Source organism: Falco biarmicus, chromosome 7 (genome assembly GCF_023638135.1).
Source record: "Falco biarmicus isolate bFalBia1 chromosome 7, bFalBia1.pri, whole genome shotgun sequence".
In the NCBI taxonomy this organism is placed as follows: domain Eukaryota; kingdom Metazoa; phylum Chordata; class Aves; order Falconiformes; family Falconidae; genus Falco; species Falco biarmicus.
In genome coordinates this window covers 21,080,823-21,098,557 of record NC_079294.1, presented here as the reverse complement: position 1 = coordinate 21,098,557, position 17,735 = coordinate 21,080,823, and the positions used below count along the sequence as shown (strand labels likewise).

At 38.2% G+C, this 17,735-nt stretch overlaps 1 protein-coding gene across 4 annotated transcripts in view; it reads left to right on the top strand.

Annotated features, from left to right (window-relative positions):
- The window catches only part of DCAF5 (DDB1 and CUL4 associated factor 5), a 77,438-nt gene that overhangs the window by 10,155 nt on the left and 49,548 nt on the right, over positions 1-17,735 (top strand). For all 4 annotated transcript variants that reach the window (XM_056344828.1, XM_056344831.1, XM_056344830.1 and 1 more), the window contains exons 2-5: positions 824-967; positions 4,274-4,310; positions 6,722-6,861; positions 10,626-10,755. In XM_056344828.1, the coding sequence (XP_056200803.1) occupies positions 824-967; positions 4,274-4,310; positions 6,722-6,861; positions 10,626-10,755 (451 nt within the window). The remainder of the gene's footprint in view (positions 1-823; positions 968-4,273; positions 4,311-6,721; positions 6,862-10,625; positions 10,756-17,735) is intronic.

The following is a 17,735-nucleotide window of genomic DNA, read 5'->3' as shown; positions in this document are numbered from 1 at the left end:
ATGAACAGAGTCTTTTTTATTTATATTTTTTATATATATATAGTTCTTTTATACTAGACAAAGAAGGAGGCACTTAAATATGTTTGTGTTTAGAGCTCTGAACTGAGAGTTGCACTTAGGCAAGCAATTCAAAGTAGTACAACAAGATGTAAAGCAAGAAGGAGTTGAACTTCTTTTTCCCAGTTACTCTCTTTGTCAGGAGTTCACCTCAGAAATTTCTGTCTTAACCTTTACAGATGTAGAAGCATGACATAACTGTGCATACTGGAGACTTATGAATGCTTCAGTAAAATTGTTTTATGGCCACATGTCAGTCCAGTAGCCAACCTATGCTATGAAGGCTTTGGGAAGACTGCTAGAGAAGATACAGTTGTTAGTGAAAGGAGAAAAAAGTTCCTGTTTTATGAATAACACAAACGATGCTGGGAATGAAGAGTTGGTGTAGAAGCCTTTTGCCAAAATGCATATGTTAATTTGGCATGTAATTAATCTACAGCTTGCCACAGAATTTTAGATACCAGTAAAATTTTGAGTCTCAAGGTTACTATAGGTTGTCACTGTGTGCTGGCAGAATGGCAGCTGTTTAATCCAAACTTTTCCTGATGATTCCTCTTGTTTTCATTAATATTAATTGAATATCTGACTTCATGGCATCTTAATGTGAATGCATGTCTATATATCCAAACCCTTGCAAGTTATAAGTTTTTTATGCTGATTAGGGGTTCAGCAAAGTGTTCTATGAGTAACTGCGGGGTTAAATAATTTTTCTCATCAACTTACACACCACTGAGGCAGTAATACACACTTCCTTTCTTTCTTCCAGGAGGGGATGACCGCCGGGTCTTACTTTGGCATATGGAAGAAGCCATCCACTCAAGAGTCAAACCAGTTCAGCTGAAAGGGGAGCATCACTCTAATATCTTCTGCCTAGCTTTCAACAGTGGCAATACGAAAGTGTTCTCTGGAGGTAAGGAAGGAAGAGCATCCTGATTTCACAGGAGTTTATGTTGTGAATGCCTTAGAGTAGAAGCCATGAGCGACATCCTGCTCTTTCCCATAAGACTCCTAAGGATCTAGAAGGTGTTCTTTGGGAATAGGGAATTCTTCAGCTAGCACAGTATTTTCAGTTTTGTCATGCTTCTTTTCTTAAACCCTGGTGTAAGCACATTGTGTCACGAGCTATCCTGAGAATCCTGGGTCCAGTGTGCCCATACTTGTGCTACAGACTCTGGAACATGGTCTTTGTTATTCCCTTTAGCTGTACTGAGAGTAGACCCTGTATTGTCTCCGGCACTCAGACCTGATGCTTGAAAATCTCTGCTGCTGCTAGTTGATTTTAATGCACCTTTAGACGGCTAATGAAGGACTATTGCCATCTATTGGTGGATTACTTATTCTCAAACCTCATTTCAGTCCTCACTAGATAAGAGTCTGCCTTTTAGAACTGTTGACACATTGGGCTGTGATTGGCCTTGATATTCTTCATATTTTTAAATAACCTGCAGTTAAAGACTTACATCATTGATTATGGTGGATTTTTGCTAAAATGCCGGGTTAGATGAGCTGTGACAGCTGATGCACAGACAAACTGGCCGTTCTTGTCTCTTTTTCCTCCTGCAGTTTGCATAAACACACTGTGTCTTTGCCAGAAATTATTTCCATTGGAAGAGTCAGGAACTCTTTCAGCTGCTCCACCAAGATTCACAGAGCTCATGTGCAAGGGCTGTGAGTCTGACTCTTGGATCCCTTGTAAAGAGTCATTTTGCTGCATGGCCTAGATGTACCATCTGTTTTATCTCTGTCAGTAAAATGGAGCTAACTATATTTATTCACTCAACAGTGTTCTGGGAGATTCTGAAAAGATCTGAAAGGATTGTGTGTCCTAAGATCTATTGGTTGTCACACCCCCACCCCCACCCCTCCAATACTGAAGCTAGAGTTGTATTTAAATCACGGAAGTTGGAATACTTAAAAACTGTCCTAAAAATCAGAGTATGAAAACTAGCACAAGGTGCACAGAGCTCAATTCAGTCTGTAAATAAAAGCTGCCAATGACTAATGACTTAGGATCTGATGACCTTTCCCTAAAGCAGCTCTTGATAGCAGAGGAGAAAAGATTTTCCACTTCAGTACAAACTGGATTGCATCCAAGGAATTTCAGAGCTCTTTGCTTTGAAGGAGCACATGTGTAGCCATGACAAAAATGGAAGGCAGGAACTGAGTGGACAGTGTGTTGCATGTAATCTCTGGAGAAAAAAGCTGTCTCAAGATATCAAAGAAATTCCCATCCTTGAAGAATACTGTCACCCTTCTCTGTCCACACATACTGAGAGTAGAGCAGCATTTGAAATGAAAGATCCCCTCTTAGTAAACTGCATGCATTTTTTAATTTTTTTTTGCATTTAATGTTTGATATATGAAAAGCTGAAATAAGCCTACAGGGAACTGCATTTGTGCCTGTAGAGGCCTGAGGTGACAGATACAGGCTTTAGGCCACCTTAACTGTGCTCCTCGGTATATGCTCTGCAGTATTTCATCCCGTTAGATACAATTGAATGGAATGGCAGATACTTCTTGTCTTTCTGATCATCGTAACTGCAGTTATCAAAGCAGGAGAGATTATAAATGGCAGAGTTGCGTATACAATTATAACCCAATCATTCTCAATGAAGAATGAATTCTTCTGTGTTAAAATGCTCTAAGTGGGAACTCTACTGGGCTGAACAGCAGTAACGTTTTCTGCAGGGATGAAGCCTTACCAGCAGCAACCAAGCAGTTTCTGGTTAGATTTTTGTCACCCCCTTCTCCTCATACACACAAAATGGAGAGAAGCAGTGGTTGTTCCTCACACCCCCTCCTTTCATTCTTTCTGATTTTGGAGCTTGTGTTGGAAGGGAAGGTTGATCCCATAATGACTAGAGGCTTGAAGCCAGGCCTCTAGAATGATTCTCACGTTCCTGTTCCATGGAGAGTGAGGAGGAGCAGTGTCTGCTGGAGGAGATTTTGTCACTGGAGAAACTAGGCTGAATTTTTCACTGGTGAAATACACAGGCACTGGAGTAGTTTTACTAGGTATAAACCTTGCCTGTAATGTATAATGGGCAGTTTCCATTGCAATTAATGGTCAAAGGACACTTACACATAAGTGACTTGTTTAGCGTACCATGGAAAAGATGAGCTACTGCAGTAATCTGAGGCTGACACAATTTATCTAGGAGCCTGTGCAAAGAGCAAGTGGATGTAGAAAAATCTTACACCTCATTAGTCAAAGAGAAGCTTTTGCATATTTCTTCTGTTGGGACAGAATACAATTGAAATGTGTATGGGATAAATGAAAACTGAGTCAACTGAACACTTAAGAATCATAACAGGAAATCCTGCTTCTGGGCCTCTACATTAGGAAAGCTTCACAACTTGATACCGCAACTACAAAGACATACTGAACATAAAAATAGGACTTTGTGGCCTTTCTGGTTTTTTATTCTGGATTAAATATAAATGTGCATTTCCTTAAATATATCTAAAGAGAGGCTGCCAACTTAATTAAATTAATATTCAGTGGAGAGACTAAAAACATACTCTGTTGCTATAGCTTGAAAAAACACGGCATGAACCAGTGGAGTTACTCGGTAGCTATGACCCTCTTAGTCTGCATGCATGCATTTAGTTTCCATTGTATTCAATGGATGTGGTCAAAGATAAGTGATCATCTGGTTACTTGCTTTGGTTTTTGTTACTACAAAAGAAATTATACTGGCTTACACGGTCATGCCTTCTCAATGGTTGCAAAACCCTGAACGCTGACAGTGTGAACTGGTGGCATTTGAGCTGGGAGGCCAGTGCATTTTGCTTATGGCATCTCTTTTTACCTTCTGTTACCTTTTTATGGACGATCCTCTGCGCAGGAAGAAAGTGTATTTGCATGAGAGTTAAAGGTGTTCTGCTGCTTCATATAATATTCTTTTCACTGCAGATGGCCCAAAAGCTCAAACTAAACAAAGAATAATCATTAACACAGTTAAGTAAAATTATTTGTTGAGCAGTAGCAGTTGGAATGGATTGGTGCATTTGATCATGACTGGAAATGTTACATGGAGCCTTTCACATAATGGAGCAGAGGGCTGACCACTTGGCAACTGAACTGGTCTTCTCTCTGCTTCAGTTTTGGTTTTGAAATAGAAAATTTATTTTAAAAAGGCTGGGTTTTTTTCCTCACTATAATGCTTTTTAATCACTACAACATGATGTTAAGTGTTCATATTTCTCTTTTTAGGCAATGATGAGCAAGTTATACTCCATGATGTTGAAAGGTAAATACACAGTTTGTGGTTCCACTGCTTCAAGAGCTCCCTTAGGGTCAACTCACTGGAGGCACTTTTTGTTATTATTAATGGTCTGGTAGAAAAGTACAGTTATTTAATCCTGAAACATGCTTTTTATTTTATAAATTAATATCTGGAATGAAGCATGCCCTGTCACCCCGTTTGTTTTCAGCACTTGGGTTCTGCATTGTTTTGACCTTGGGAAAGAGAGTGTTTATGAAATACATACGCTGTCCTGCAGGCAGTATGGTAGGTTCTGAGTAGATTCAGAACCAGATTATTCTGAAGCATGTACAAGTATTGTGGCATGTATGGGCTTTTTGGTTGGGTTTTTGTTTGTTTGTTTGTTTTCCAAAATACTCACCTGACTTGTATTTAAGATGGCTAGTGCCCGGCCTGCCTAGCTGCCTTTTAAAACTTTGGGTGCAGCTACCTGATTCTCCACACTAATGTGAACCATATTTATTTGATACTTGCTTTTTATTAAAACTGCAAAGCAGTTGGGACTTAGGCTTTGTTGTTGCTACATCATGTGTTAGTTGAAATATAATTAATACAGTAGTGGTAATGTATTAGATTGGAGTTCTCTAGATATCATGTCTTTTGGGCTTACTGCTTTTGAAGTAGACTATAAAGTTAAAATTTTGGTCTGTACTAGTAGCTTCTACAGATTTAAGCAATGACTGTTTAAATAACATGAACTCAAGAAAATCAAGTATAAAGAAAAAGCAGGAAAAGATACATGTAAGAACAGAGTTATACAAAACCTTAAATCTTTAGAGTTGCCTGAATCCTTGTTAACATAGTTTGGACATATTTCTTGCTAGATTTGTCCAAAGCGTTTTGCATTGAACTGATCAGTGTGTATCTGCCTTCTGTCATACCTTATATATACTTGTTTAAATTGTACATGAGAGCTAGGCAAAAGTAACTTTGTCTAACTCTTCTAATGCTTTCTCAGGAATACTATTTTGTTTGATGTTTGTTGGTGGGTTTTTTTGTTGTGGTGGTTTGACTTTCTGAGGGGTTGATTTTTTTTTTTTTGGAGGGGTGGGTTTTGTGCTTTTTTGGGGGGTTGGGGTGTTCATTTTTGGGAATGTTTTTTGTTTGGTGTTTTGTTGTTGTTTTAAATAAATGTGGAAATGTCAAAATTTCAGATGATGGTCCTTACTATGTTCTAAATTTTTAAGCTTCTACAAGATCTTTGTAATTGACAATTTTTCTATATAATACATCTTTTCCTGCTGTTTTACTTAAGTTTTTTAACAAGTCTTTTTGATGTGTATGTATTTTTAATGTGCTTTTGTTATCAGGGATTTTTTTAGGTGTGCTAAGTTCAGTTGTAATGCATACAGATTTCATTCCTATAAGGATATTTGTGTGATCTTCTGAAAGAAAGTCTGACGCATTGAATTCTGATTGATTTCTATAGAAAGTTACTTTGTCTTCTTGAATGGTGACATGAACTGCCTTTTCATACTTTTAAATGGCTTTTTCCATTACTGCTTTTTTGGCCTTTCTGTTAATGATCCAGGAGACAGAATTTGTAGAACTGTCACTGTGAACATCAATTGCGATGTAAGCAAAACACCGATTTTATGTAGGAACTCTTTGGTGGAGTTTTCATGAGGTATAGGAATTGTATACAAAGTATATTCTCTAAAGAAATAAAGGTCTTTTGCCAAAGTGAAACAATCCCAGAATTTTCTATCTTAGTATTTTAGCTTTTGGCCTCTCCATGCCACTCTTTCCTCTTTTCTAAATGATCTAAAAAGTTAGGAAAAGAACCAGAGAATTGGCTTTTTCTTTTTTGTAGCTGCAGAATGGCTGAAATGTAGGTACTTGAAGGGGACTTATTTTTATTTTGTTGTTATTTGCTGCTTTTTCTACATGGGAAAAATATAGGTCTGGTCTATCCTGGAGAACCAAGAAAACTTACTAAAAAAGCCAGCTGGAAAATAGCTCTTTTGTGAGCTTCAGCTGAACTTTTGGATGATACAGAAGCCTGTATTAAAGAATGAACTTCTGTCTTGTTTTCCATTTTACATTTAGTAATAAAAATGTAGTCCACAGGTCCCAAGATTTCTTTCCCTTTCCCATTACTTTCTCCTAAGCTTAATCTGTTACAACATGATTTCCATAGCATTTTGCAGTATCTGGAGTTTTTAATGTGTGGGTTTTTATCTGAGGTGGTTTTTTTTCCTCATAGCATGACATCTTGGTCACTCTGCATGGGTGTTTTGTTTGTTTTTTACTCCAATTAAACAGAAGAGTCTTTTTATGAAGTTACATATACCTTGTCACTAAGTTTTACTAGGTAGATAAAGCTGTGAATACTTTGCTTTTTAAAACAACAACAAAAGAAGGAAGAACAATAATATTGTGTGTCTCTCTTCCAGCACTGAGACCTTGGATGTGTTTGTCCATGAAGATGCAGTGTATGGACTTTCAGTGAGCCCAGTAAATGACAACATCTTTGCCAGTTCATCAGATGATGGCCGGGTTCTTATTTGGGACATCCGAGAGTCTTCCCACGGAGGTGAGATCTCTAGATGGAAAAGATCATTGATTTAGGAAGAGTTTATGCAAGGCAGGGAAGGGAAAAGTTACATTTATCTGGGACAATTGAGACAGGGAGCATTGGAGAAGGGTGAGACAGAGGCATAATTCTTGAGGCTTGTGATAGGCAAGACCTGATATTTACAGTTCAGTGTTACCGTCTTAAATGACTTCGTAAAGTACCACCATATAGCATAGGCTAGGATAGAACTTTGTATGAGTAAGTTTTAACTTGAGTAAAGAAGCAGTGGAGGACATGTTTCTTCAATGAAAGCATCTTGCTAAACTTGAAATCAATGAGAAATGTGGATTTTCTTTGGTTTTGTCTATAGCCTGGGATAAGAAATTCTGGATGTTTAGAAAGCTGTTACTTTGATTTGAATAGTTTTCCAAAACTATTTATATACTTCCCCGTGACACTGAGAATTGTTCTTATGCAAATGTTTTCTGGTTGTATGGAAACTTAGAGCCCTTATGTGGTAACAGGGAAGTTAAACGATTACTTCAATTTTGTTTTCTAAACCAGAACTGAATACTGTTGATTTATATAACAAACCTGCAGCTTCTCAAAACACTGTAATCTGTGTTTTTACAGCTGCAGTTTTAAGGCTGGAGAATCTCAGTTTATAACTGTAGTTACATAAATTTGGAGGGGAATACTTCAGTAATTGAATTTCTGTATACGAATACTTAAATAATACTTCTGTAAATGAAATTGTGAGTTTACACTATCCTAAAGACCACAAAGCTAAGAATTTAAAACTGAGCAATCTGCAGGAGTACAGAATCGGGTTTCTTTCCTTCATAGCTAAAATAAACTTTTTTTTTTGTCAGCTAATTAAATGCAGTTGCCTCAATTCATAATTTCTATTTGTCTTACAGGAATATTGGTTATGGCACTAAAATCCAGCTTATGTATTTTGTGGCAATTTGTACACATTCGTTGTTGGGTGAAAGTTGCAGTTTAACTGATTTAGCTTTTTCCATACCTAGTGAATTTGGTAACTTTTCTAGACTGTGATTCTGTCCCTTTTTGTTGAGGAAATGAAAGCTGAAACAAGACATACTTTATAGTCTCATAGGAGTCTTTTAGAGCCACTGGTATCATGAGGGCTTTATTGAATGTGAGTAACCAGAATTAGGTCTCTCTTGATAAGTCTCACCAGAATACTCAGAGTAGATTGCTTATTGATGCTCTCCCTACCCCAGGCATATTTATACATGCCTTTGTATAAATGAAAATTCAGCATATTAGCACTGCATTCAGTTTTCACTGGTCTGATTCTTACTGTGAATTCTGATTCTCTTGTGCAATTGTGATACCCCTTATCTCTTTCCCATCTGGTAATTTTATTAAAACATTTTGAAAAACAGTGCACACAGTGTATGTGTATCACGGACTTTAATAAAAATATTTATGATGTCTCTTCTCTGTCTTTGAGGAACTTGTTAATACCTTGTCTCTTACTCAGAAGTCCCTTACTAGCACAATGAACTGTTGTCTTCACTTCAGCCAGTTTCTCACCCTGTGCAACTCCCTTTGCAACTGCCTGTAGCTAAACTTGATACTATACCACATGTGAATTTAGTCCTCATTAGTTCTACAACTTTTCCCCTGTATAAGAGGTCTGTTACTTTATCAAAGAAGGCAATCACATTAGTCTGATGTGACTAATTTACCTTTGATAAATCCAAGTCACTTCATCCCTATTTTTCTGTTTTCATAATGTCCAAGTGATGAGACTAGACACTGAATATGGCTTCCAAATTGGAAATGGTGAAATGCTGCTTTATTGCCTTATCCTGAACTCTATACCATAAAAATCTGTCTTTACTAGAACTACCTGTTGCTGGTAATGGATGTCAACAATTGGTGGGACTGGATGCTTAAATGCATCTGTGTGAAGCCGCTCAGTATCATAAGTTAATGTCCAATCTGATCTGAGTTTCTGAAGTTGTATGAAATGAGGTTTGCCCTTCTTTGTTGTAGTTAAACCTTGCTACTACTTTTACTGTTGCTGAGACTTTGAATGAGAAGGCTGCACCAGTGAAGTGAAGAAGTGCTGGCTGTGGTACATTCGTGGCTTTTTTGGAGTAGTGTCTTAGCTCTCTGAATTTTAAATAAATGGCTTTTGCATTCTTATATAGGAGTCCTGAGTCAGCATTTATATGTGAACCCTGCCAATGTTTGCTACAATATAATGCTTGTCAGTGGCATAATCCCCTTGTCTGCAATGGTGTTTTCATGGGAATAGTCACTGTGCCTGCTAGCGTGAGTATAGTTAATTACCCTGAGTGGACAGCTCACTAAAATCTTGCAAATAACATCCTAGTTTAAAATAGTGCATTAAAAGAGGCTGGAAAAATTGTTTCATTCCTGTTCTGTTTCTCCCCATCTTTCACTGCCAAGTCATTTATGCAGTATTTTTTATAAATGCATTTTTAATTTTTGTGAAGAGATGGTGTTGAGAAACATTTTCATACTCCAGTGGATACAAGCTACAATTGTGAATGAATATAAAGAACAACAAAGTAGTAATCTCCCTGCTTTTCATTAAAGTGACCTAATGCCTCATTAGTTTAGCTCCTGTCATCTGTCTTTGACAGGCTGAAGGGCAAATTTTGATATCTTGGAAAAAACTGTGGTACCAGGCCAGGTTATTTATAATAAAGGTGTGAAGGAAAACATCAGTAATTAGTGGCAATGATTTGACTAAACAAATATACACAAATTAAAACTTTATTTTAAATAAAGAAATAATTCCTTTATTTATTTAGTAATCTGATGATATTTTGCCTTTCCATTCAGCTAATGCAGGCCATTGCTCCTCAGTGGGGGCTGCCATTTTAATACCACAGCCTTTTCTGTCCCAGCAGGGATCTGATTTTATAATGCAAATGTAGAAGGTCAGTTTTGGTGTTAAACCTTGTTTGGAGCTGCCAGCAGACCAACAGCAATCTCGAAAGCATTTGGGCAGGCTGGCAGAACAAAAGTTTGTGCCTGTTCTTCGTTTTACCTCTGCCTCCTATGACAATTAATAGCACCAGGGAACTTCAGCCATGGTCAGAGACCTTTGTTTTCATCACTGCTAAAAAGGAAAGTCCCTGTGTCAAAAACCTTGTAATACATCCTAAGGGGAGGATACAAATGGTGCAGGACAAGTAAACATTAATTGTGTCTTAGCTGTTTGATGGACAGTAGTTTCAGAAGGTATTGGGAATTTGGGAGGGTTATTTGTTCAACCGTGTTTTATCCGTCTTAATGACGGATATGAGGAAAGAAAATGAAGTACATTTGGAGGTGCTTGTGGAGGGCAGTTACAGAGTCACCCAAGCATGTGAGCAGCACAGTGGTTGCATCAAAGCAAGCAGTGAATGGAGAAGTCTGGCATAGTCCCTGGCTCAAAATATGTCTGTTTGGTTGAGAACCTTAAGAAGATTAAAATACTTTGTCTTTGAGTGGCTAGTTTTAAACTTAGATAACCTTCCGTAAGCAAAATGGTGTCTTGAAATCCAGTATGTGTCCTTTTCCATATTTAGACAAAGTGAAGGCACATGTGGGTGGATTTTTAAACCTCAGGCTTTATATTGCTTTGGATGTGTTTGCTTGAGAAGTGGTTTGAACATGCCTCCATATCTTCAGATCTTGATAGGCTGTTTCCATGCTAAGCTGCCAAACTCATTGCATCAAACAGTTGTATGCATTGTTTGTTCTTATGTCTGAAATCTCAACTTTTTCAACAGAGCCCTTCTGCTTGGCACACTATCCATCAGCCTTTCACAGTGTGATGTTTAATCCAGTAGAACCCAGATTACTGGCTACTGCCAACTCTAAGGAAGGTGTGGGACTCTGGGATATTCGTAAACCTCAGAGGTATGATCTGGCTGTCCTTGTCTTATGTTGTGCTATTTCTTTCCCTTGAGAGGTGGTGGCATGCCACTCTTTTTTTAAGTCAGAACATATGATATTAAGAAAAGATGCAGAACAAAATTAACAGCAGTGTTAGCAATGCTGAATGAAGTTATTATGCATAGTTAACATTATTCTTCATACATATGATTTATTTTGATTTAAAATGGGGCTAGATCTTCAGTGTTAAGGTAAGTGATTTTTCTAGAAGACTGCCTGGCCTCACCACTGCAGATTAACTCAGATTGTTGTGTCAAGTTTTTACCATTGTGTTTAGCACTGGCTTGCTTATACTGGAAGAAGCCATAGTGGGCACTGCCTGTTTTACAGTTTGTTTTTTCTATCCAGCTCAGTTTTCAGTGGCTGACTAGAGATTGTGGTCAAGGCAGCTTTTTACTCGGTGCTTAAGAGTTTATATGACTTCCTGGATAATATAGACACCTGAATAATCAGTTTGGCTGCATAACGTGGTTCCAGATTTGCGTTAGGACTTTAAACAAATGAAAAGAATAAGTTTGCAGCATGAAGTGTAGTTAGGCTGGGTTATAAAGTGGTTGTATGCAGTGTCTGGCACTAGAGTTTGGCATGCATGAGAGTTTAAGCTTTTTTTAAAGTATTTTTCAGTTTTTCAGATTTTGAAAGTATTTTTTTTTAACAAGAATAATCAGAAAAAAATTGAGCACCTCAAGTGTTTCTCACCTCCCTCCAAATTTTATGTTTACATGTTTTCAGTTATGAGTGTAAGCATAGAAAGGATAATTTCAAAAAAGTGAAAAGAGGGGAAAAAGGTAGTACTTCTTTTACAGTGCAGTAGCCTCAGCTATTTCAAATGTTCTGCAGCATACATTAGACTCTCCCCTTATTGGTGAATTTCTTGGCAAATCTAGAAATGCATATCACTAAAAATTCTTCTTGGGTTTGTACTATACAGACAGAAAAAGCAGTCTCATATGACATTAATTATAACTGGCCTAAAAATATTGTAAGATGTTTAGACATCCATTAAATAGCAACCAAATTATGGTTTCAGAAGGGTTTATTGTTCTTAAACTGTAAATATTAATGGTTTGAATTGATTTTCATTTTTAAGCTTAAATCAGAATTTGCTTGCTGGTGTTGGCGGCTTTAGAGCTTGCTCATGTTTGTAAAGTTTGCCAGAGCCCTTGTTGGCAGCTGTTGTACAGTCTGCTGTTAAATTTAGGTTTGATAAAATGTAACTGGAAGGGAGATCGAGAGTTGCCTAAGCTTATCTTCTTGTATCCCTGTCAAACTCTATGCCTAGGTCTTAGTAAGTAACTTTCTAACATCACAATGACTTCAGCATTTGCTGTATAGAGGGAGAGAAATACAAGATGCTAGGGTTATTTTGCTCTTCCAAAACACGTTCTTTTTTCCCCATAAAATTTCTGTCATTTTAACTTCAGTTTGTGACTGATTTTCCCTTGTGAACTAATATGGACAAAGCTGCCTTCCTCTGGCCAAGCCAGCTGACCCCATACTGGTTTTGCAGGATCCTTTGTTTTTCAGCTTCTACCTCAATTTTGTGATTTAAGAATTTCTGCAGGTTGAGTTTGTGTTGTTTTCGAAAGGGAGTTAAACCAAAACATTTATCTCTTCACGTTTATTCTCAGAATATGAATATAGAAGGAATGATGTTGGTAGAGTGGTATAGCTTATATATATGGAAATTCTACATTGAAGCAAAATTTAGAGGAAGTCTTTCATTTGGGTAGCAAACTGGAATGGTATCACCCCATGTAGCTGGAAAGATTGTACAAGGCTAACAGGAATAGAGAGAGGAAGTATCCAGAGAAGGGCGGCAAAGCTGCTGTGAAGGGTCTAGGGAGCAAGTCCAGTGAGGAGCTGCTGAGGGAACTGGAGTTGGTTAGCCTGGAGAAAAGGAGTCTCAGGGGAGACCTTATCAGTCTCTACAACTGCCTGCAAGGAGGTTGTAGTGAGGTGAGTGTTGGTCTCCTCTGTCAAGTAACAAGCAATAGGATGAGAGGAAACGGCCTCAAGTTGCACCAAGGGAGGTTTAGATTGGATATTAGGAAAAAATGTCTTCACTGAAAGGGTTGTCCAGCATTGGAACAGGCTGCCCAGGGGAGTGGTTGAGTCACCATCCCTGGAGGCATTTTAAAAGGGCTGTAGATGTTGTGCTTAGGGACATGGTTTAGTTGTGGACTTGGCAGTGTTAGGTTAACGGCTGGACTCTGTGATCTTAAAGGTCTTTTCCAACTGAAACAATTCTGTAATTGTATGATTCTGTTCTAAGTATCACTAAGGATGCAGGCATTGACCCTGATAAATGCAGGAGCAGATTACTTGAGTAAGGGATTCTCCTCTTACAAATTTTTGACAGCTTCTTTCTAATAGTGGAAATCATTCCTTTTCCTTATTTTTAGCTATACTCATTAAAACATCGATCTCCAAAAGTTTCTTAGTCTTACATATAAAAGTGTTGATGATTTATTGCATGGGGTAGTAGCAGCTATCAGATCAAGGAAACTCAAAAGGTCTCAGGTCTAGATGCTTTTTTGCCTTCTTCAGTCTTAACCACAAGGTTAAGGAAGAGTGCTTGCTGTGAGCTTGTTGGGAGCTACTGTGTGTGTACGGGATAACAGTCTGTGCTCACACATTTAAGGACACACATTTTTAGCTGTATTGTGGTATTGTTCTTCCTAATGCCAGATATAATATAGCTATAACAGAATTTAATTGGTATGCTTCTGAGCAAGTAAGTTGTATTTCTCCAGGTTTAGTGCCTGTATGAAAGACTTAATAACCTTTGACAAATCTCAATTCTACAGTCAATTCTACAGTCTTTTTTTGAATGATGGAAGGAGTGGGGAAATGGTTCCTTATGTTATAACCTCTGGGTCATCTTGAAGGCCTTGAATAAGTTAAATGAGTGGAAGCTCATATGCTTATATCTGGTGGACAAGAGCTACCTCTTTCTGGTCCTAATCTGATCAAAGTAAATTTTTCCAATTAAAAACCTAAATGTTGATAGTTAAACATCGTACATCGGAATTCCAGTGCTGAAATTCTGAGGTGGACAGGTAACACCACTTTTGCTGCGCAGGGGAACATGTGCAACACCCATGCTGTGCAGCTGGACGTGCACTGTGTATACCATGCAGCTATTCCCTTAAGCACTGAATTTAAAGCATTTGCACCTGCTAGGTGTGATGTGTTGCGTGAAATAGGCACATGCTTCCTGCCTGCAGCCCACTCCTCCCAGAGGACTCAGAAACAGGAAAGGGCATAGTAGGAAACAGGCTGCTCCCTGTAGACTAAATGCTGTTGGCTGAGATGTAGAACCTCAGACTTGAGGCTGAGCAAGGTGTAACTTAAAAAATGCAGATGATAAGTCTGCTTTCAGCTGCTTCTTTTCTGGGACAGCCATCAGCTTTCCTCCTTTGCTTGATCAGGGATGTGCCCAAAATATGACAAGAAGGGTTTGCTTGGTTGAAGGCAAGAAAATGGCCTAAAGCACTCTGCTGCCACTAGTTTGTTCCCAGGAAACTCTCAGGGAAGAGGTCTCTTTCAGAATGAACTGTGTCCTGCGAGTGGCCTGCCAAAGCCAGTCCCTCATATTTTAATAAATTAGGATTTTTAGTCTTTATTAAAATAATGGAGCATTTGCCAAAACTCCCACTGGTCTCTGCAGATCTAGTAAGCTAATCTAGAAATATGGAACTCGAATTTTAATGTATTTGGGGCCAATTCACTTTGTCTTATGAGGAAACAATTTTATTCATTTGTAGATTAGTTAAGATATACCTCACCTCAGTGAGGAATTGGAAGCCAGAATTTAGATTTTCATCTGTGGGTTTTTTTAGTTTTTTATAGTCTCTTTTGATGAAAATACACTGTGAATTTACCAGGAAAAATGATTATTTTTTTTTTCTAAGGATGAAGTAATCCATGTAATGCTGTAAGTACCTGTGATAGACTTTACGTAGAACTGAAGCTGGTATGTGAGACAGTTTGTGTATATTTTCCATATTCTTATTAATAATAAAGAACAGAAACTGTAGTTGCAGGTAAGATGTGTGCCAAAAGCATTTGGCTGATGAGTTTTATAGACAGAATGGATTAAACAGCCCTGAAATTCTCCATAATCTAGGGATAAACAGGAAGCTGCTGGTGTAACTTGCATGTCATAACACTAGTACAGAAAAGAAGGGCTACTTTTCTCATTGTCAAAATATCTGGTAGGGGTGGAAATCCTTGCTTCTCTACAGGTTTGTAGCTCTCTCTTACGCTGTCATCAGTATCCAAGAAAATTTAACACTGCCTGAGGTGTAGGAAGGATGAGGGAATAGAGCCTTTTGCGGGGCACAATATGGAAGTATTAACTTGCTGGGATTGTTGAATAGCACAGACAGATACAGCAGTTTTGTACTGTAGTTACATACTATTCCTTCCTTAACCTACTATATTTCCATTGCTGCATATGAAGCTCACTTGTGAGGGATTTTATTTTATGCCATGATCTATAAAGGGAAATTCCTCCTTTCCTTCAGTATTGATGGAATCCTTCATAATACTGTGGCCATCGTGGGAGTTATTTCAGTCCTATCACTGTGGTGCTAGCAGAAATTACTAGATTTAGCTGTTCTGTCATGTTGTGTGGTAGTGGAGTTTTGATGAGGGGTTGAATGGGTAGAAAGAAGTGTAGATGTTTGCTGTAGATTGCCAAAATAACTTACAGTGAGTTAAGCAGGGCTGCAGCACTCCTGCGGTATGGGAAAGGTGAAATGATTACATGCAGTTAACAATTTGCTGCTAATAAAATACTTCATGTAAAACTCATTTCCCCCAACTACTGTCGTGTTCTCTGTCAGTTCTTAGATGGAGGCAGAGTTAAACTGGTGCAGCCACTACTTCTTGATTTGCTTCATAACTGGAGAGTGTTCTGGAGGATCCTGTTGCTGCTCCCCTGCGAAATCCAGAAAGTAAATTAAAAGCTTGGAATTCGGAAGACCAGCTGTTTGTGGTCAATAGCAGTACTGTAGCTAGCAGTACTTTCACATAATGCATATTAAGGCCAGCAGCACTAGTGCAGTAATACTCTTTACAGATATAGGTGAGGTTTGGTAAATTCACAGGGTTCAGCTGGCCTTTACTCATTTGACGGGGATCAGGGTTGATGCTGAATTTCCAGTTTTAATCAGCAGAGGCTCCTCAGGTGAGGTATAGCTTTTATTTAACTTTTTTTCAGCTTGATGATGCACTGTCAGAAAAGGGTTGATTTGCTGTTAACTTCTAAACTTGGATGGCAGTCAGTGGAGTACGGCTAATTGTGCAGTTTTAAACTAATAGCTCTAAATTTTCAAAATTTTGAATGGAGTAGTGATATCCTTGTAGATTGGAGAATTCAGATATAGATTCCACTGCTTGTCAGAAACAAATGACCTGAATCTATTTATTTAGCTGGAAAATTTGAGGATTTTTACACCCGAATATTTTTCTCCAGAATGCATGGCTCTTCTCCAGTTGAGTTGTAGGAGGATTTATCTTGTAGCTTACTGTTACATGCCTCCAGCCAGAAGAGTTTGTTTTATCCACTTCTTTTAGTCAGGCAACACTAAACACATCTACAAATTAAAAAGAAAGTATTTTTAGGGTTAGGAAAAAAAGTCCTGGTTATGAGTAATTTTCATATACTGTGAAATTGGTTAACTTTCTGATGGGAAGCTGGGAGTGCTTCATGCTTGGCTACTACAGTGAAGAAGGTAATTGAAAAGCCAGCATTTCCTGGCATACATGGGGAAATTTAGAGACAGTTGCATAGCTCTGAATTGTGAAAAGTTTAGCTCACTTCAGATAGTCATAATTTGATTAGTCTTGCTGACTGAGTCAGGATATAGAGGCGAATTCTTTTTGCTTTTTCCCAAAGTTCATTCACAGCTTGATATTTATTCTGTCTCAGATTCAGTGCAGCAATTGATATTCCCCCCTTCTTTCCTAGTATACTAATTAGATCTGAATGTGGTGGGCTGGTTCCTCAAAGACAGTGTATGAAGAACTGTTAAAGTAGAATTGATATAAGTCCAGCAGGATTACAAGTTAACTAGTAATTCTGGAAATCTTGTTTTATGTTTTTAGCAGGTGTGACTACTGACATTCTTTCAGGTGGACGTTAAACTGAAACCAACCCTGTATTGTTTCTTTTTTAAAAAACAGTGCATTGAAAAGCTTAAATGTGGTCTTTATTAATGAGGCTGTTGTAAGGCACTCGCACCACTAGATGGGGTCTGGAAACTGTGCCTTTAAGAAAATCAAAAAAAGGCAAGTCTGCATCTTAAACTGTTTACAATAAAGTAAGTATTGCAAATATGTGTTGTTACAGAATTGCTGGGGGCAACTCAGTAAGTCAGTTTACATATATATTTCAAGCGATGACTATGTGACTCCAGTTACTTTTAGGTACTCATGTTCTGCCTTCTTCCCCTTTTCTACACAGCCCCATCTGCGTTTTACTGAAATCAGAAGGCTGCTTTTTCCCTAAGAAAATATGATCATGATCCCCTTAATTATTTATTTTCCTGTGTTCCCGCTCCCCTCCACTTACATCAACTAATCTAAAGGTTTTTGAGATCAAAGTGATTGCTGGCCTGTTCTATTAATGACCATCACGTACTTTTAAACTAGTTTTCATACTACAGAAAGGCTATTCAGAGAAGTGTTTTCTGCTTGTGATGGGAGTGTTGAGCCTGTGCTTTTTACACAGTGGGATCCATTTGTGTGTCCAGCTCAAAGATTAAAATGCTAAGTCGTGGGTCAGTATCAGAAATACGTATCTCAAGGAATGTTTGTGAGCTTGGGAGGGCTTATTTAAAAGCTCCCAGGCCCTCATTCTTGCTATGTTCATTGCACTAATTCTGTGGTTGACCTGTGGTTTTTAAGCCAACTCATCATGCTCGAAGTCGGAA